Source organism: Embiotoca jacksoni, unplaced genomic scaffold (assembly GCF_022577435.1).
Source record: "Embiotoca jacksoni isolate LCO1_2020_lvr unplaced genomic scaffold, fEmbJac1.0.p SCAF_4, whole genome shotgun sequence".
NCBI classification, from domain to species: domain Eukaryota; kingdom Metazoa; phylum Chordata; class Actinopteri; family Embiotocidae; genus Embiotoca; species Embiotoca jacksoni.
The window spans coordinates 10944117-10966286 of NW_027185392.1; the positions used below are offsets into that span (position 1 = coordinate 10944117).

At 41.2% G+C, this 22170-nt stretch overlaps 1 protein-coding gene across 1 annotated transcript in view; it reads left to right on the forward strand.

Moving 5' to 3' along the window:
- The first annotated feature begins 2600 nt into the window (after window positions 1-2600).
- pkn1a (protein kinase N1a) overlaps window positions 2601-22170 on the forward strand; it is a 50963-nt gene continuing 31393 nt past the window's right edge. The window contains exon 1 of the mRNA XM_069167218.1: window positions 2601-3453. Within this exon, the coding sequence (XP_069023319.1) occupies window positions 3433-3453 (21 nt within the window). The 5' untranslated portion in view covers window positions 2601-3432. The remainder of the gene's footprint in view (window positions 3454-22170) is intronic.

Here is a 22170-nt window from a genome sequence, read left to right on the forward strand (position 1 = left end):
ATGAAGGCATCGATGCTACGGACCGGCCTGCCCGTTCCCCAGACCTGAATCCAATCCAGCACATCTGGGACATCGTGTCTCGTTCCGTCCACCGACGCCACGTCGCACCACAGACTGTCCAGGAGTTGACTGATGCTTTGATCCAGGTCTGGGAGGAGATCCCTCAGGAGAACATCCGTCGTCTCATCAGGATCATGCCCAGGCGTTGTAGGGAGTTCATACAGGCACGTGGAGGCCACACACACTACTGAGCCTCATTTGGACTTGTCTTCAGGAATTTCCACAGAAGTTGGATCAGCCTGTGATCTGATTTTTCCACTTTTATTTTGAGTATGATTCTGAATCCAGACCTCCATGGGATAATGATTTTGATTTCCATTGATCATTCTTATGTTATTTTGTTCTCGACACATTCCACTATATAGATAGGTACTGTATATACTGTGCATTTTATATTTAATATTTTGTACTGCTATTTTATTGCTTTTCTATTATTATCTTATTGCTTCTGTATGCTGCTGTAGTGAAAAAATTTCCCCTCGAGGATTAATAAAGTAACTACCTACCTACCTATGTAATGAATAAAGATTTTCAACTGGAATATTTCATTCATTGAGACCTAGGATGTCTTGTTTAAGTGTTCCCTTTATTTTTTTGAGCAGGGTTAATAAACTTGGATATAACCTCTTTGTAATCACCAATACTTTTAATAGCACTATATAGCCCAGTTTTTTTCTCAGTAACTGATTACAATTATATTTATTTTGTCATTTATTTATGTTACTACATTACATGTAACAAGTTATTCCTAAACACTGATTATTTATCATCAAAAGTGCCAAATATTAACTGATTTTTTTTTTACCTTAAATTTTTTGTTTGTTTTTATTACAGTGACAAATGTAGTTTGGCATTGTTTTATTTTGGAGCTTATAAAAAAATGTGACATTGGGAAATAGGTTATATGGGTTAAAGTTTATGATAATACGTCCACAGGTTTTCTAATCTTATTCTGTCGGGCTATCCTATAACTCCTGCTACATCCTCCACAATGACGGAGGATAGACACCCCAGCATATCCTGTCAAATGCCACAAACGTGATTTTTTTTTGGGGACAAAAGTATTTTTCAAAACTTAAATTAACACAGGATAAAAAGAATGGTTTGAAAAAGTAATTGGTTTATTAAGGACATCCCTATCATGAATCATCGGTTCCCTCTCGACAGTCCTACTTTTTGCTGACTGCAAATGACTCAGCTGTATTTATTATTATTACATTTTTATTATTGTTGGGTTGTGAGTTTTTGGATTTACCCATCATCTACAGGATATTGAGTGTGTATCCTGGAGTGTAGGATTACTCTCTTCCTGTTTCCTTCTTAACTCTCCGCTGGAAAATGTTTATTTTGCAAATCACTTATGCAAATAGTATCTTATTCCTCTTTGTCAAATTTGATGAGGACGCCCACTCACACAATAACATCACCCAACCCCATCATGAGTTTTTCTCCCTCTCTCTTCCTCACCCCAAACCACTAAAGCGTTGTAATAATGCACTATTAACATTTCTGGTGAGTGAGATCAGTTATATGGACATAAATCTATTTATCTTTCATTGGCAAAAATCTGTATTGCAGATCTGTGGCCTTGAAACATCGATTCAAGCCAGATTTAACCTTTTACTTAACTCTAGTCTTTTTCTCAACTCTGCTCTGTGCCTGATTATTTTTTTCAAAATTGGATTCTTTTGAAAAAAAATGACCACACAGCCAAAACGATAGTTCCAATCTATTGGTACTTACATGTATACTACATGTTTATGTTCTCGTAACATGTCTGAAGTATCAGCCTGGGGGAATAAAAACAAGTTATCAACAGGTAGGCCTTGCATAACCGTAAACATTTATTTTGTATGGCTGTTCATTGAGTGTGTTTCAAAAGTCACTGTGAACAGTATAAAAGCAAGATATTAAATGTAAACGATACAAACATCTTCTGACCTTGTAGAATGTGATGCATTACTGTAGATTCAACTCACCAATAGTTCCTAAAGTTCCTAAAATAAGAACCTTAAATAACTATAGCAGTGAAATGCACATTCATACAACAGTAATATTAAACATCACATATACCATTAAGGCAACTGCATAGTTTGTACTTTTACTTTTGGTACTTTAAGTACATTTTGCTGATAATACTGACATACTTTTACTTAAGTACGTTTTTGAATGCAGGACTTGGTAGTGGAGTATTTTCACTATGTGGTAAAAGTAGCCTAAAGGATCTGAATACTATTCCTCCACCGTGTGGCCGCATCAGCAACCAACAACAATATTAAAATGCTGATATATATAGACTAACAGAGTATCATTTATGCTCTGTTAAAAACAAAAATATTTGTAACATTAGTTTTACACTTTACATATTCAACAGTTGGTTCATTTAACGTAACTGTTGACAAGTGGCCCTCCCGCAGGTCACATGACTCATCCAGGCGCGCCCCCGCCAACCAGCAACGGACCAATGAGCGCCCTGGCGGTTTGCTGGAGCGTCGGGAGCGCGCGGCTGGTCTACCAGTGTACGAGTGGCGTGTGAGCGGCTTCCTCCGGCCAGTCAGTCCCGGTGCTGTCTGAACGTCTGATCATGTTGTGTGTGTCCATCCCGTGTATCAAAACAAAGAGAGACGTTTCTTCTCTGCGCGTTTCGGACTTTATCCAGCGGAATATTTAGCGGACAGATTGGCTTCCCATTGTCCCTCGTTGTGACTGTGTGAGCGGCTTGTGGAGGACTGACAGGCGTTTCTTCTTTTTTTTTTTTTTGTTGGGTTTTTTTTTGTTGTTGGTGAGGCATGTGATACAGAGACTGAGGCGTGTTTCGCGGATGTTACCCGGGAAAAGAAGAGCGAGAGAGGAAGAAGGGGCTTTCTTTCATTTAATGTCGACAGTGGATGTGACTATCAGCAGGGCATGACGGAGGGACGCTGCTGGTGCTAGCTGTTGAATCAGGCAAGCACCCAAACATGAACAATAATGACTCTGGAGCCCAGTAGTTTTTCTTGGATGCTGTTATGTGAATGTCTCTTTTAAAAAAAACAAAAAAAACAAACAAACAAAAAAAAAACCCGTGCAGACAGCGGACGCTTTTTAAATTTTCGGTGAAGTGAGGGGCTAAAAACGCGCAGGGAGGATCGGTTCAGGCGCGGCCAGGCGAGCCCAACAATGCGGATTACCTCCTGACTGTTTGCCTTTGTGTCAGTGGACTGTTTCTATAAAGTTTAATTAAGGCTCGCAGGACGAATACACAGGCCTGTATAGTGTTTTTTATTGTCTCCTGAAAAGGAGGCAGCACGTTGACCTTAAGCACCAAAATCCCACATGTGCACACGTTGGCTGTGAAACTGCGCAGACTGAGCACAGCAACAGGGGACAACCATGGCGAACGACTCCATTCAAGTAAGTCCATCAAGTTGGATGTCCTGTAACCTGCATGCACGGTCTCACTTAAGTCTTCTGGCTTGGACTGAAACCTTCCCTTGGACACAGGATCTTGGGGCTGTGATCTCTTAACGTGTCCGTTTGTGAGCACTTCAACCAAAGACAGCTCTTTTCCTCTCAGATTTGAAAGATAATTCAGTCATTTTTCAAACAAGTGTTAAGTTAAATATATATATTTTTTTCTCTCTCCACTCATTTTCCGACCCGTCACATTTTTCCTAGCTCCCAATCTCCAAGTTGGAGACCACAGTTTTTGAACATATCGATTGAAATTGGATAAATTGTGCATTACTTTGAGAATAGGTGTGTTCAACAGGCTTTAATTTAAGCATTTTCATTTAGTGGATTAGCCAGTGAAGTGTAATTAAAAAAAAAAAAAAGGAGAAATAAGTGACAAAAATAACTTGCACAGTCCAAAATAAGATTTTCAAATTAATTGATTGCTCCAAAACTCAGATATTACAGTTCCTGTCATATCTGACAGTTCCTGTCATATCTGACATCTAAAAACTGATAATTTTAATATTTTAGAAGTTGGTTCTCGCAAATGTTTGGTACTAATTGAAATGATAAACTATCAACATAGTCGCTTATTGATTTTCCTCTGGATCAATTGATCCACTAATTGCTGCTCCTCTTACTGTAATGTGGTGGAGCAGCCTGAGTGAAATATTTCTGATTTGCCGGAGGGACTTCTCCAGGACTGGTGTTGCCCTCACTGTAAGGAACCACCAGGCACTCAGTAAAATTGGAAACAGATAGTTTGTCTCTGGTTAATAATGCATGATGGTCCACTTTCTGGTTCTGCAAAGGGCTCGTCCAGAGATCTCCAGCAGCGCCCTGTCACCTCGCTGTTCTCCTTTGTTGTATGTATTTGCCATGTCGTGTGGACTTTGGCGTGTCTGCAGCTCTGTGCCCGTGTTGTGTGTACAGGGTGCAGGCAGGTGGACGCGGGCACAATACTGGTGTTTGGTGGGAAACGGCGCACATTGCACTCCCGGTTCCCAACTCCCTGTGAGCATCACTCGTTCACGAAAGCATTGGTGCAGCAGGAAGAAGACTGCTGCTTGCGTTGCATTTACAGTGAATAGTTGTGCGCTGAGGTAAAACACTCACAATTTCCTGATGTAGCAGTCAGACAATAGATTGTTTCTGTGCTCTTGAGAGCCATCTAGCTTGAAATGATCAAGTTAAATGTGTTGACCTTCATTTTGAAATTCATATGGAGAAATTAAGGGGAACTGAGAAGACAGATGAGCTTTATGAAAGTCATCCCACTGGACTCAGAAGGACATTGTTGTAGTGGAGCTCGACACACTGACATTTAAGTCTTTGCAAGTGTCATGTATCCGTTGACATGCGAGAGTGGAGCTGTGTACAGTACACCGCTCAGAAACGCGTATGCTGCTGGTGTCATGCAGGCGATTCAGGTTAATAGGTCATCTGCAATCAAACATTGGGAACCTTGACGTCATCCAGCTGGTAATTAATGTCTGGCCGTGAAACGGGAGACATGTTAGCATCAACACACTCTTGTCATTAGAAGGAGCCCAGTGAGGAACAGGTGAAGGTGAACAATGCAGAAGAGGGATGACAGTGTTGAGAACTACAGAATAGAACTTAAGCTGACTAACATGAAATTTGTAAACGACCTGATTTGGTAATAATTGGACAAAAAAATGTCACGCATATAAGCAGCGTGTGAGTGTAAGAGCTTCTGATGTCATATAATGTCCAGAAACACAACGGTCTTCTGCGCGCTTCAGTCATTCATGGTCATGATCGAGGTGTGCTGTTCATTGATTGGCCTGAGAATTAATGTTCTCACAGGATTTTGAAGGCCTAGCAACAAAGCTCGTCGTGCACCTCTGCCCCGTAGTGTGTAGCAGCAGCTCGGTCGCTGCTTCTTTCTGACTCTCATGACTAAAAAAAGAAAATCAGTGCACGTTGGTGTTCTTTGTTTTATTACCTTGTAAATTTAATGTTTTGAGCCGTTAGTTGGACAGAACGAGCGATTTTGAAGCGTCACATTAAGGAAGTGAGCTTTGGAATCATTGTGGTGAAGTGCCTTAGCTTATTTCTAACAGTCATGGCAATGCAATTGTTGAGAGGATAATCTGCAGACTAATCAATATAAAGAATAATTTAGCTGTATCCCTCCGTAAACGGGCTGCTCCTTTATTATGTTTTCCCTTTAATTTGTGCCTGGAAGATCTGAACTCCAGCATGTGTCAGTAGTAAAATGAGTCACAGTCTGTGTTTAATTATGCTGCTTCAGAGCAGCATGATATATGACTGCTTTTAAAAGCTTTGGGTAAATTTACCACTTCAACCAGGTTTAATTCCAGCTTTGGAGCCTTGTCAAAGTGCCGTCACACTCACTTTAACTTCTCTATGGGAAACGACCAATGTAGAAAAATCAGTGCCAAACAAACCAAGCTAAATTCTGTTGTTCTACTCCATTGACAGCGACATGCCACTGACTGAAATTTGTATATTTGAATTGACCACCCAATAAGACAAGAGACTGACAATGTTTGTCTGACTGCACCATGAAGCCAGAGAAATACTTTCTCCTGAGAAACCTGCAGGAGACAAACAGCAGTAGCCAGGTGCTTCAGAGCAGTTTTTCAAAAATGGTTTGTTGCATTTGTTCGTTTTGGCGGGGCCCTCAGGGCAGACTAACGTAAAATTTGATCAGTGAAAGTGGGAAAACAAGGAAGGATTGAAATAATGGGGTTCAAGATCTCCCTCTGATCTTTTTAAAAGGAGAGGTTTCTTTTGGTGTCTGCCCGGTCGAGAACTCTGGAAACCAGTATTTCTCTTTTTCTGCAGGAGATGATGCTGATATACTCATTGGACATTTTGTTAAAGCTTGGGAATCCGTTTGATCCCTAATTAGGCATGTTTCCATGTCGCCTTTCCTGTGTGTGGACGATCCTAAGGATTCAGTCAACTTCGTGTTTGCACCTCAGACCAACTGTGTGGGAGGAGTGGGGTGTGGTCTGTGTCCAGATAATTCCAGTGTTGGAAAATGTGAGAAAAGACGGTCGGGGAATGACATGCACTACTGACCAGGAATCAAACAGGGCATTCACTTCTGACAGCAGTTGCGCCCATGTGATACCCTAACCACTCTGCTATCGCATCACCTCTACAAAATGCTCTTTTCCATGTTGGTACTTTACACATAGTAGAGCCTGGGGGATGGTTACTTTCTTGTAGGGTTTATTTTTGTTTTAAAATGTATTGCGTGTTATGGCTATGCTATTTTACGTACAATTTATGATACGAGTTGACCTAAGCAACAGACCGGGACAGTGGCACCTAGATGGCCATATTTGTAATTCATTAGTCCCCTATGAAGATTAAAGCTGTGGTGGCAGTGTAATATATGTAGGCCAACTGCCCTTTTTTCAATTTGCCTAACTAAAACTCAAGGCGGTGAGGCTCTACACCCTTCCCATGGCATGCCGTCTGTTTGACCTCAAAGGAAGATGATATTAAACAGCACCGATAGAAGCCTGAGCTCGACTGCGTCACACTTCCTCATAAAGGTTAGACGGGAGACAAGAATGGAATGAAAGGAGAATGTGTCACTGATCAGTACAGTATGTGGAGGAATCTGTGGTGGTTGTTGCTTGTGTGACATATTTTTGGACATTACTTTATATGTTCATTGGAAAAATCCCAACTAACCCAGATGAACTCCCCTTGTTTGTGATATTCATGTTCTCAGACACACAGATATAACAAGTGACACACACACACACACACACACACACACACACACACACACCCACCAGGGAATGCATAGGAGTATTTCCCATAAGCCTTACCATGACGTAAGGAGGCAGTTATGCACACGGTGGGCTTTTCTCAGCGCTGCCCTGTGGCCATGTAGGCAGGCAGAATCCACAATAATGTAGCAAGGAAAGCGTTGAGCATCTCGAGACTCGGAGATTATCTAATTTTTTTCAATGTCAGGCATCTCAGTTTAACGTAACGATGTGCTCTAACAGGACTGTGGCCTCATAATCATGTGATGCAATCTCTTGCATGACTATGTCTATATTTAGGCTCGTAACACATGATAATAACCTCCTACTGGCTCCTTTGAATGTGTGCTTTATCTTATCTGACCTTCAAGGAAATTGTAGCATTTTTAAAACCATTGCTAATAAGGTTTTAATCATTTCTACTGAGCACGCTTAACATATAAATATGTTCTCATTTGGACCAATCACTTTGGAGGACAGTTTGTTTCATTTAAAGTACATCTGAATTAGTGAATGTGAAGGGAACCAAAACCTACATCCTCGAAAGCCAATGTGTGTTGGACATAGTTATTCTGTTGTCCTCTGATAGGCTGTATTCACTGTGTCTATAGGGTGTCCATATTATATTATATATGATATTATACTCTGTAGCTATTGGCACTGAAGTAGATCTGTGTCCCAGTCAGCTGGTCAGAGGTCATTTTACTAAATGGTATTCATGGGACATCTCAGGGTTGATGTCAAAGATGTGTTCCTCTCAAGTTCAAGCTTATTTTGTAACGTACTGTGAAAAACAGGTCAAGGGTCACATTATTAAATGAATGTCATGTTTAATTAATAAATGGTGACATTAGTACAGAAGCCAACATTATAGCAAACTTAAGACAATCAAAATCCTAGTATCTCGCTGGACCATGTATGAAATGCTGGAGGTTCTTTAATTTGACATAGTAGCTTTTAATTTGAAATTGATACAGGAAGTTGTAACATTTGTCTCACCACTCGTGTAACTTGGTTATTTTGGGTTTTCGGACTGCAGCTCGGACAAAATAAGACATTTCATGATGTTACCTCCGAATCTGGTGTTCTATTGTCTGAATGCTTAATCAAGAAAATAATTAAAGTTTTATCTTTATTATTTCCCATCTGTACTGATACATCTCAGTCCTTTAATGTACTAGTTACCTTCAGTGACAAATGGTGCAAGAAGTCGTCTCCAAGTAGCTTTAATAAAAATATTTTGTTGTAGGTGGGAGTTTTCTGACATGTTTGTTAGTTTGTCCTGTAAACCAGCAGTTGTCAAACATTTTCCCTTCATACTTTCATTTTGTCACGAGTGAAGTGCATCGATGGGTCGTTGCTCCAATGGGAGCAGATCAGATTGGTGTAAGGCTTTCCTGGGGCACCAGGGTGGAGGGACAGGCAGGCCGAAAGGGCGTTATGCTGATGATGAGGCTCCACAGTCGCAGCAACACAATAGGTTGTATTGTCTGACACAAGCAGCCCAGATCACATTCAGTTCACTGTGAGTTCATTTTCCTCATCCTGGCTGTAGCATGTTGGTGACCACACCCTCACTAACCAACCAACCAACCAACCAACCAACCCGGCTGCCCACCCTCAGGCAGGGTAGTCCAGCCTGACATAGCAGGTGCGGTTAATGGTATTTGAGCTGTTTTTGTTGGTTTGTTTTCTTCCAAGTAAACTGAAATCTTGTGTGTGTGTGTGTGTGTGTGTGTCCAAACTGTTTGTGCCTCATATTGTCGGTATGAGCTGCAGCAGCTGCTGTAAGCCGGCGCTCTTCTCCCTGGAGTTTGCCCTGTTTCTTTATCTTCCGCTCACATCTCGCCTTCCCTCTGTGCTAACATCTCATAATTCTCATGACCTCATAGCGATGTACCCCTGCATTCCAGTTTCACATGGACCCCTCCTTCTTTCTACACACACACACACACACACACACACACACACACACACACACACACACACACACACACACACACTCAGCTCACACACTGTGATGACATCACTTATCACCCCTGGCCAGTACACCCCACCAGCTCCCTGTATTAGCCCTCGGAGGGCTGGAGAAAGCCAGAGTGATCAGGAGGATGGACGGGAGCGAGTAGGTCCGAGTGAGTCTCTCAGCCAAAACATGAATGTAACAGACGTTTTTCTGCTGACGTCTGTTTTTTGTTCTTGGAAGCAAAACAGATGACCGATGCTGAAGTTTCGTTCCAGTGTCTGCATCTGTACAAATTTGGAACCACTCCTTTTTTATGCTTCAGTCTTTGAAGTTTTGTTATATAACAGCCGTGGGCCGTGGCCCTGCTTGCCAACACCAGCAACCTTGTACTCTGACGTACTCTTGAACCTTGACCCCTCCTCATTATGGCAGTACAAAAGGCCCCCGGGCCACATACACCGCTCCCAGCCCCGTCGCTCGGCGCTGCCGTGCAGTTTAAACTGCCACTCAGTCAGGTTAACTATCTCCAGAACTGAGAGGGGACGGACAGCTTCAAATGTGTGTGAGGAAGAGGGGTCTGCCTTTCTTTAACAAAACAAAAAGGATGGAGGATTATTGAAGGCAAAGTTGCTTTTTACTGGTAGCTTGAAAGTGTTGGTGGTATTCAGTCTGAGAGAATAAATTAATCTGGTGAACTGGAACAACAAATAAACAACATTGTTTAGCCTGCCTCAATACAGTCCATGTAAAAGCCAACACTTGGCATGCATCTAAAGGTCAGCTTTCTTTTTGTAGAAACAAATTAACAGAGTATTATGCTGTAATCTCTGGGAGGTGTTGTCATTTCAGGGAAATGTCCTCTTCCCCCTAATGGGACAAGATATTTCAACATTTTAAATTGAGGCAGTTTTAGAGCTATTTTAGGTTAACAGCAGAAATAATATATTTGTTCCGGTTTGATAGGATGTTAATGAACCCTGACTGTTGTCTTCATTTCTATCTTGGAGTCCTGTTTTTGCCCCTCCATAGTTTTTAATGTCTGCCTGCCTCCCACCCTTTCGAGTGTACAATGTTCTCATCCTTCTGCGCACATTATGGCGATTGAGTCATGGTGATTTCCTCCACAGCAGGGGGCCCGCTGGTAAACAGTCCATGAACAAAGCAATACTCCACAACTTAATGGAATAAACGAGGCACGGTTGGCTGTGTGCAACAGAAGGCACGAGTGCTGATACGCGTTAGCCTCATTTGGCTGTCATTGTTTTCTGTCCACGTTAAATTTCAGGGTGGCTTAATGAATTATCTTATCTGACTTGGTTAAGAATGATTGGCTCCAAATGTATGACACCAGTCAACTGCTGGTTTATGAAGCAACTGCTTGTCGAGTTGACCTTTTTAAAAGGAATAGACCACAATGCAGTTTTTCCTTTGCAGGCATGAGGACAGTCGTCCTGAGATCTCAATGCACTACATCTTATAAGAAAACTCATGAAAATACACAAAACGCGGGCAACCGAGGAAAACATTTTTACAACACGAGCAACACTTGGGAACAAAAAGTGCTTAAAAGTGAGAAATGTAGCACAAACTACCATCAAAATGTTCCAGTGAGGACTAAAAAGTGATAAACATGGTCGGGATACGCTTTCTGTTGCCATGGTGACTCATAAAGTTACTGAAGTAAACCACTAATCACTGGACTGGTATTGGAAAATGAGCTAAAATTGTTTTAAACATTTAATCATTATTCCTGCTGTTAATGGATGTGGCTTTTCTGTATTTGTTTTGTTTTTTTTGCAGTCAAGGCGTTTTCAGTAGCTACAGAGCAACACGAGCGTTCATTTGGAGTCCAACAAAAGTTTGATATTCGCGCTCTTTTAGCTCCGTTTTGGGTCTCCACCAGCGCCTGAGGGAAATATCTGGTTCTCTAGCTGCTCAGTGCACCACTACGTAGATAGTTGTTAACTTACACTCTGCTGTTTCATAGTGAGCAGGTAGAGCACTGTCGCTTTAAGAGCGTTTTCACTGAAAGCAGCCTCCTGCTGAGGCCGAAAACATCACTGAGAGCTGTGAATGTGAACCAAAATGGTGTCATATAGTTTTGCCACGATGACATTGACATGTTGTTAATGCAAAAAATATGAGTTACAGCCAATTAAAAGAACAGATAATGTTAGAAATGTATGCAGACGTGTACAGTTGTGTTTGTACTACACTTGGTGTCTGCACACTTCAGCCTGTTTACATTTACATCACACCTGCCTCGACTCCTGCAGACGTAGATGGACCACAACATTTACCTTCCCCTGACCCTCGCAATGCTAATACTACGAAAAGTATGAATTTACTTGCACACTAAAATGCAACATCCTATAAAAGAATTTTCAGAAGTATAGCTTTTCAAATTTATTATTGAATTGTAATGTCAAAGTTGACGTACAAAATTTATTTTTAAGGCTTATGTAGGCAATAAAAATGTATAAATGTTTTCAGGTATGTAATTTGCCTTTAGCGGTTTTGGCGACGCCGCAACAAACGATACGCATGAATTGTTCGTATTTTTCCATGACTGCCTCATTTGCCGTGCGCATGTTCAGAGTTTTTGTTCTACTTCATCAGCCCCGCTTAATTACCGAGAGTTTCTTCTTCTCTCTGACTGTCTCGGTATGAACTCTGCTACCGTCTGGGTCAATTTACACGATGCTGCCGAAGCTCAGTCTTGTGCCTATTCCAGCAGATCGTTGTAAATCGGTGAGACCAAGATTGCACATAAAGGCAGAGGCATACAGAGGATGTTTCTGGAAATACATTTCCATCAGAGGCCTCTACTGAGGGACTAGTTATAATGGGTCCAAATCTAGTTACTTGGAACAACCTTGTCAAGCCCATGTAGTCATAAAACCCACAGATTTAAGAGAAGAAGAGACTCAATTACGCCGTTAACTCAGGCTCAACAAATGCCATCCAACTTGTAAAACGCCTCGGACAGAGCTCACAAGAAGCATGTCCTTAGCTTCACCTTTAAGATCAGGGCGGTTGTTTGCACTACATGTCCAACATCAAACTCACTTGGTTTTGTATTGATCAGTAGATGCATCTTCTGCTCAGTGCTTCACTCTAATGACTGTCCTTCGCTGTGGTAGACTTGTGTGCAAGCTTTATCTGCACAGTTTTCACTGCACCTCATCTTCATTTCTGTTTTGAAGGCGTTCCATACAGAACTTTTTGATGGTGGTTGTCATCTTTATATGTTCCTCCTGTCCACACTGCAGCATCTCTCACAGCGCCACACAGTTTTACCAGCAAACCTCTGGTAGCAACAAGTTCTTCTTCTCATCTGCTTTTAAAGGCAGCTGACAAACCGGTACTAGGAGCATTAGTGCTATCTTCTGTCGGGAGTAACTCATTAAAACCAGGCGCCGGTAACAAAAGTCACATACTCTAATCCATTTTTATTTATATATATATATTTTAACGACTATTGGAAAATCATGTCGCATCTCTACTTTCCAGTACCAGTATTGTATTACCTTAGAAGAATTAAATTTAGCAGGTTTCAGTGCAGTGCCATGGGTTTTCTTACTTCCAGAGTCCTCTCCACATTTCTAAGTCAACATTTTCTGGCCTCTGCAGTGCAGCCTGATCAAACTCTCTGATGAATGATTCTGGACCAGCAACGGTCCTGAGTGTAAAGTGATCCGCCATGTTGGCCTTCTATTATCTTTCCCTCCCCTCCTCTACCCTCTCCCACTATCTCTCACCTCCTCCTGTCCTGGCTATGCACCAGCTGCTGCCCTCTTCCTCTTCCTCTTCCTCCTCCCCCTCCCCCTCCTCCTTCCACAGCCTTCCTCCTGTAGTCGGCTGGTTGGCTCTCCAGAGCCGTCCTCCACCGGGGATAATTAGAAGGAAGACTTTTCCTTTCAAGTGATGCTGTTGCCGTTAATCGGCCTAAAGCCAACACTTGTCGGCTAAACATGGTGAATTTACTAAGAAATTTCACAGTTATTGGTGTCCTACAACAACCTGGTCTGTCATTGAGTGCTGCTGGTGGTTTGATAGATTTCCACAGTCTAGAATCATTTAATACGTGCTGCTGGGCCATCACCCTCTACAGGTAATAAATAAATCAGTGTATAGTTTTGTAGGAAACCAGTTAAAAAGTGTTTGTTTTTGTCATTTTTGTTTTGAGTCAATAAAGTAAATCCTTTGCCAGCTCCTCCGTAGCAGTACAGAGGATCTTTATCAAAGTTTGTGGTGAATGAGGTGGGTGTGTCTGTGTGCTTTTCTTTCTTCTTTTTTTTTTTTTTTATTTGCGTCATACGCAAAGAGAGTGGCTTGTAAGATATAAATAGGTTTTGGGAGTTATTAAAGTCTCCCCACACGCAATCCCTGTCATTACAATTGGCTGGAGATCATGTTGCACTGATAACATTTGGCTCACTGGGAGTTTCACCAGCTCTGGCACAAAAGTCGAGCGTGAATGGGTGGATGGTTAGATAGCTGGGTGGAGCTGCCGTCAAGTCACTTAGAATTAAATCAGTTCCAGATAAAAAGACCTTATTATTTATTCACCATTAGTATTGCATCAATAACTTTATTATTATACTGGATGGGTTGGGCAATAAACTATTCAAGCCTTTTGGATCCCTGAACATATTTGTAAAAAGCCACAGTGGAAAATAATGGTATCCTTTTCTGAAACAATTAATCCGTAACGTTTCCATAACAGATCTAACCTTCGTTGCCACTTGTTTGTTTATGATGTCATTGCATGCTGTTTTTTTGGAGTTTGGACAGTTTGGAATTCTGGCACCTGTTGCTTCTGGTAACTTGTGAGGATCGTTTTTATGATTTCGGCCATTTTATAGACTAAACAATTGACCAGGAAAATATTTGATACATCAGTTAATATGAACAAAAATCCATAGTTTTTGGCCTGGTCCTTTTTTGTTAGCAAGAAACATTCAATTTTACAGTAAAACCTTGCTAAACAGGAAGCTTAGTGTGGATAGATACCAGTAATAGATGCATCTCTTACTGACCGGTACTTTGTTGTTGTTTTTCTTCTAAAATATACCATATTGGCCCAAATATTAGCGTGTTGTTTTTCTGTAATTCAATTATATTTAAAGACTAGAAATTTATATTATTTATTGATCTCAACAGGTATTCTTCTTAATTGAAAAGTCTGTCTTCTAAGGTGATTACTTTTCACATGATGGGCTTGTGGCAGCTTTATTGATGCTCCGCCAGCAAACACCCTCAAATCTGTTCAATGTGTCTGTTAGAGTTCATCAGTCTTTAAAATGATTCGTTCGCCCAATGTAACCTTCAAGGGTTGTTGATGGCTCGTTTGTATTTTGGTGCCCCGTAGGAAATAAATTCCTGACGAGGGAAAACAAATCAAAAGCGTGTCATACTGCAGAATCAAGTGTGAAACTGGCCACAGATGAGGAACTCGAAAAGATAAATCTGTAAAATTATGACTTTTAAGACAAAATCATTTTCGACCAGGACCTAATGAGAGAGAGAGAGAGAGAGAGAGAGAGAGAGAGAGTGTGTTTCTGGCTTCTTTGAACAGAACGTTTGCATATGAAACAAAGTACTGCGTTATGGTTTCCTCGTGGAGCTTTACCGGCTTACAGTGTAAATAAAAGAACAATATAAAACCACAGCAAGATCACACAAACCCTGGGACTTTTCTACTGTGTCTATTTTGAATTTGTCAATAGTTAACCACCACCTTTAGTTTATGTCTGGAGTCGACCTCTTTGCAGCCAGAGCGCAGATCACTTCACTTATTTAATGCTCGGTTGGGAAGACATCTGGCTTTCATTCAGCTCCGGATTTGAATGTCAGCAAGCCTCAACACAGAGGGAAGGTTTGACAAACAGACAGCTGAGGGGAAGCGGGAGACAGGTGTTTGCGGCTGGGCTGTCATAGAAACAGCTGGCAACAGGATGAGGTCATCGTTTTCCTGCCCAATGATTTACATATTTCCACATTTCCACCCACACATACAGCAAGATGATGTCTAATTTAGCAAGATCTCCATATTTGTAGTTAAAGGGTCCTTTAGTGTGAATGTAACACATAAGAGGACATGATGACAGAACACTCTCCTCACTTTTTTACATATCACCATTTGTTTTGGGAGCCTTAATGAGAGTGCTCTCTCGGAGGACAATTAACTGTAGGCTGTAAAATTATATTTGGCTATGTAATTAGAGATTGGATTAAAATGCTTTTTGCCTTCACACTTGATTAAGTTGGTTACTCAATCACTATCCCCAAATACTTTATATAACCGGATTCACACCCACCCAAACAGGAACTGTAACCCTTCTTTATTTTAATTTCAGCTTCTCTTTTCTCAGCCTCAGTAACGCACTCATCTAGCTGGAGGTTTATCCATGTCTCAAGAAATGTGGTGCTCTCATCCACATCTAAATATGTCTACTCTTAACTCTCTTAAAATCTGGCCAAATCTCCCCAGCTATTGTGTCTAACTCCATATAAGCTGGTGCAAAGCTGAACGCTTTCAACAATATTAAACAGATTAAAACAAAAATTATGTAACAAGTTAATCTTAATATGAAAACAGCTGCTTGTTTATTGCACCTAAAACTGCTCTTGAATTAAGTTACCTACTAGATAAAAAAAAAAAAAGTTCCAATTAATTTACTAATGTGTTTTTTTTTTTCCTCCTGTGAACACAGACATTAAAATGCAAGTTAGTAGTCGTTTGGTACCTCTCTGAAATACAAAACATCTCTTAAATGCCATTATTATCACTGTTGTTGCACCTTTTTATACCTACTTTTATCTAGAGACTAAAAAAAATGTAGATATTGTCACATGGAAAAACCTTGTTTAATCAATTTTGTTAAATTTTCTGATTTATTACGCAAGCCTATCTACAGTATTTAAAAAGACAACTAACTTTTATTACATAATGAAAAGTCATAATCTCGTGTCGGTAATGTCTCTCCAACAGGGACCACATAATCACCTTTAGTGAGCTGAACTTGTCTCTGCAGGTCGAGTAAACACACACACACACACACACAGACCTGCCGCACTGGTCTCTGCCGCTGCTCCCACACCTGAGGCCAACTGTCATAACCGTTGAAGCTGTCACACTCACAGACTAATGCCAGTGAATCCCCCGGGTTCCCTTGTGGCACATTAACATGCACTTCCACCGTCCTCTTTTCTCTGTTATATTCACCACGTACAGCCAGCTACCCACATGCTCGCACAGCTTTTACACACACACACGCGCGCGCACGCACAATGTGGGTGAGAGACACTGTGTGGCTTGCGGGTGTGACTTGCTCGCAGTCAGCAGGCTCGTCACGGCTCTCTGCTGAAAGAACATCACAGACGAGCAGTTTTCTGAAGAATTAAAAGTCATTGTGTCTGTTGGTTTTTCTATTCATCTTGACATGAGATATTAAAATCGGGCAGAGCCAGCCGTTCAGTCATATTTACATGTTGAATTAAAATGCATTGGGTTGAATATTTTGTCATCAGTTTTCATTGGAGCACTTCAAAGCACATCTGCACAGACTTGAGATTTTAGTCACGCTGATCCAGACTAAAAGAATGTAAGCAACTATTAGATACATAATCATGAATTTTTATACAGCAAAGATAATTAATTATTATTATTTAATTGCATTTTTTTTTTTTAATGAAATGCTTCAACCGTTGGACCGATTGCCATTTGGTTGAAACATTAATTTTCCCCTCAGGATGACTTGTGACTTCTAATGAACCATGATCAAATACCAGCAGAGCAAATTACACTATTATCAGTCTCAGCTGCACTTTATGGTACTAATTATCAAACCATAGCGTGCTAAACTAATGTGAAACATATTACACAATGTACATGGCTTGCTAAATACAACCATGTCTGCATTGTCATTGTGAACATGATAGCATGATGTGGTTAGCATTTAGCTCAAAGTCCTGCTGTACATAAATCTGAAAGTAGCTATGGCCTCACACTAGGATCTCTGTGAGGCCATAGCTACTTCCGGTTTTGTTATGATTGTGTGACCTAATAGCCAAGTGGTTAAGGTGTATAGCACATGTGTGGAAATGTCATCAGTAGTCCCTGTTTGATTCCTGGTTGGCTGGACTTTTACAACTCCCCGTTGCTTTCTGCCTCGACAATACCTGTCTTTATTATTATACGAAAATAATGTAGGTTTCTAAGGCCCTTACACACACTCGCTCGCAAACTGTTCTGTACTTCCACGTACTGTTTGAACATGCATAAGAAAGACAAAGTGACAAAATCATTCATATTCAGTTTATTATTTGAACTGATTTCATCCCTCTTTTTTATTTTCCAAATATCTATGATCCAGATGAATGTAAATGCAGCTTGCATGCTGTTGTTTGAAAGAGCTGTGAACCCACAGCCTCCTTTGTCTCCTCTGAGGGATTCATCCTCCCTCCCTGACTATCACGCTCACTCCTGCTCTCCATCACAAACACAGTGTGACTTGCTTTTGTCGCCGGACTGCAGCATGTCCGGAGGACAATTTAGAAGCGTGTTTCTAAGAAAGACTCCATTGTGAAACCTTTTGGGCGGAAACATGTCGGGGAGAAGATTCAGATTCTCAAAAATGGTTAAAAAAAAAACACAAAAAAAAAAACGTAGAGTGAACAAAAATAAAACTTCTGCACCTCCTTAATGGGGAAAAGGCTTTTCATGTTTGGGAGGTTGATTGAACGTGCAGGCCTGCACATTGTGTATGTCAGACTGGTTTACAGCAGCAGTCAAATGTGCTCCCAATGAACTCTTCTCCACCCATGAACACGAGCTCTCTCTCTCCTTCCTCCTCCTCCCTTGCCTGTGTGTCTGATGTCTGAGTATTTGGCAGCGAGTCCGGCCTCCCAGCATGCTCTCACATGCTCTTTTATCCAGCACTCGCCTCTGGCTCTGGGGGTCGACTGTCCTCCCTTCCTCCTCCACCTGCTTCTTTATCACTTTTTGGCTGACCGTCTCTCTTCCTCCCTCCCTCTTGTGTCTTGCTCTCTGGCTGTCCACCTCCTTCAGTCTGTCTGCCTCTCTGTCAGCTCACAGTCTTTCTTGGCTTCTGTCTGTCTCTGGAGGGGGGGGGGGGGGGGGGGTCTGTCTCTTTTCTCCTCCCCTGCAGACTCATCCCTCCCTCTGCTCGCAGAGAAAGAGATGAAAAGAAGTTCACCAAGGGGGCTGGAAATGAAATGGGCACAACTTCCCTCCAAAAAAAAGTCTGTTGTCATATCGTTAGTGGGAGGAGCACAGGGAGTTCAGTGAGGAAAGGAATTAAGTTTTGTGCTTTCTATGTCTTTGTAAAATTATTTTGGAGTATCAATTTGTCAGTCAACAGAAAAGGATTTTAAGTAAAATTGTAGTCCCTTTCAAGTAAATGTTTTCTGGTTTCAACTTATCAGATATAAAGAGCTGATGCTTTTCTTTTCCTTTCATAATTGTAAATGGGATATAATTCAGTTTGTCAGACAGAACAAGACATATGATGACTTCATCTTGGGCTGCCTATATTATAAAACATACTTTGCACTATTTTCTGACAGCACAAATAGTAGAATTTGTTTACGAAAAGTAATTGGCTGATTAATCGATTAATAAAAAATAATAGTTGCAGCTTTGTTGCTGCTAATAACAAACTCGGTGGGGTCCGTGTCAGATTTCTGCTGTTTGAATATGAAGGCATATTACCATCTCATTTTTATTATCACTGTAAGTCAAGTTAAAGAAAAGACATAATGAGATGCAAATGTGCCCAGAGCGAAGTGAACTGACACAGCACGGGTTCAAAGTGCTTCAATTTGAACAACGGGGCTTTGTGAATCAACTTCATAATGGGGGGGAGGGGGATTCAGGGAAGGGAACAGGAGTGGCGTTTTTATAGCTAATGTCAGTGTATCAGATAGTCCGGTGTTTAGAAATGCTCGTATGATGCAAGATAAAAAAAAAACAAGTGGCGCACCTGAACAAACCTGTCGAGCGACGTTGCCTCACCTCTACCTGCCACTCTACCAGTGTTCTTATTGACTGGTGTTACTATGCCTGGGTGTTGTTCATACATTTTTGAGACAGTACCTTAAGCTCCATACTGTTTTCCCGAACTACATTTACCAATTTTTGAAAATTCATTTTTAGAAAAAGAAAATACACAGTATGGTACAGATGCAGAAGACTTCTTAATACAGTTTAGAAGGGGAGAGTTTAACGAAGGTTATTTACTGTAGCTATAATTTACTGAATGCCTCAGCTGGCTGTCCTTGCTTTTCTTCTATCTATAAAGATATAAGGTTTTTCCCCTAACAACACCTCCATTTAAAAAAAAAAAAAAAAAAAAAAAAGCTTCAGTCTAGTCCATCTGTTCTTTCATATAATATAAATCAGTGGAGATTAATTAGGTGGAGATGTACGTGCAGTGAAACAAGTTGTAGCCTGGTGACTTTATGGCTTTCCTGGCTCTCAAGGTCTCTCCCTCTTTCTGCGACACCTCTCCCTTCCCTCGCTCCTCCCCTTCTTTCCTGCCAGGTTGGCTGCTGTCACCACTCGGGCATCTCAGGAATGCCTGCAGATGTTTTCTTCGACTCGGCAACACACACACACACACACACACACACACACACACACACATGCACACAGTCTCTTGGACACATTTCCTTTCCATGTGCTCATAAAGTGCGAGGCAGACATTGTTTTGACTTCAGGTGGAAGTCTGTATCTAACCTACCCTATCCTACCCTTGTTACGTGAACAAAGCCAGGAGCAGCTCGTGTCCTCTCCTGTTTTCGTGCTTTTTAATGCGGCGCGACAAACCAAACTGACATCAGATCAGTGCCTCACAGCTAGTCAGCCATGCAGACCCATTTCCATCCACTTTAGCACACTCACACACAGGAAGGAAATGTTTGCAACTCTGCAGGGTTGTGTCATGAAGCTCATGTAGGCAGATACCCCAGACCTGTCAGAGCAATTACCCAGATATCTCTGCTGCTTTTCCACACAGACACTCACACAGTTCATGCAGACTGTTCTGCACCAGGCAGCTGATTTGAACTTCTTTGAAACATTTGTTATCATCTCGATCTGCATGACATTCAGTATTTCTCTTTTTCAACCACAAAGTTATTTTGGCCTGCAAGAGGCCATCAGCCATGTATAATGTCGGAAGGTTGGAAGGTCTCAGTAGTTTCGATTCCTGATCTGTAAATATATGAATACACTTCTGTCAAGGTTGGTGTGTTTTCTTCATTCCTGTATTTTATAAGCTTTTCCTCTAAAAATCAGCCTGCCGGGGCTAATTGAACCTTTTAAAAACACACCTATTTTTGAAGGCCTCTGCTCGAAAATAACATACCCTTAATAAAAAGAGTATATCTCTGCAACCACAAGGTCTATTTGAATAATGTTGGTGTAATAATAAAGGGAACACTTGTGAGATTTGTTCAGATGTGTAAATATCAGTATATATGTCCATATTTTAATAATGGCTTTGCTAAGTCTTCTCCTTGGCCCCCAATTGGGGGCCTCTAAGGCTTAAAAGGTTAAACAAAAGTGCAAATAGGGCTAACAACCCAGTGAAATATAAAGGCAGACTTATCTTGAACTAAATAAAAAAGGGTGCGTCATGGGAAATGTATGTCCTTCAAAATAAAAGTGCAGCAGCAAATTCTGTGGACTTCAAAAATAAAAGTTTGACTTTTGCGCACACATCCATGACACTCAAAAGTGTGTCTCAATGGCCTCGCGACCCACTTTGAGAACTACGGATGAGGCTCTGTGCACTTCCCCTGCATTGCTTGTTGTGTTTTTTGACCATAAGACAACATTGTAATTTAAAGGCTTTGTACAGCCTTGGTAAAACACAGGTAGTTTTAATTGTTCTGACTAGTTAGACCGTTTCTCATGACTATGTCAATTTAGTTTAAATTGAGTTGAGACAAATTACAGGATTTACCAGTCTGCTGTTCATAGATACAGTTAAAGTGATTAGATTTACTAAATATATACATAATATTACAAAAATTACATGTCTGTATTGACAGGTTGATGGAAAGTCATGGCTGCTTTTCTTTTCTTTGGGTGTTCAGAACTGGTTTTATGAGAAGCGGGCTGTTTCAGAGAAATGGAGGCTGTATGCTCAGTCAGTCTTGTCACGCTGTCATATGGCCAAATATTCCTCTGTTCACATTCCCACCTGGATTCTTAAAATTCTTTTGTCAGTGTTCCCTGAATCAGCTGAATCAAATCACTTCCTTTCTAAGCTCCTCCCACAGCGTGAAGGGAGGGCTTTTTTTGTGTGTGTTGTGGCCAAAGAATGATTGACGGTTGTCAGTCATCCTTACTGACTAAGCAGGGATTGGAAAATGTTTGACAGGTGTCGGGAACAGACGGTGATTAATGAGGGTCCTGCTGTGCTGATGAGGACGATTCACGTGGCTGGTGTGAATGTAAGCCTCTGTCTGTTTATTCTGGAGAGAAAGGAGCGGCGGTGTTGCCGTTTGTTACTTTTTGCCTCCCTTTCTCTCCTTCTTGCGCTCTGTTCCAGGAACTGTTCAGTAGTTACGCGGTCACGTCACCCTGGACCTGCACAGACTGTGTTTACATTCCCACCTTGAGATGTTTGTCATTGAAACATCTACTTCTGTTTACTGAAGCCTTTTATGATTGACTCAGCTGTCATCTTCCTCTCTAAACACTTCCAGCTCCCTGCTGGCTTTCAGCTATTTTACTTTAAACATTAGTTTTCACCTGTTGCTTCTCTTCCTGCTAAGGCCTGCAAATAACCATTCTTTTTTTTTTTTGGGCTATGAATTGTCAGAAGAAAAAAAAAAAATGTGTCCGGAAGTCAATCGTGACATCTGCAAATATCTTGTTTTACTCGACCAATA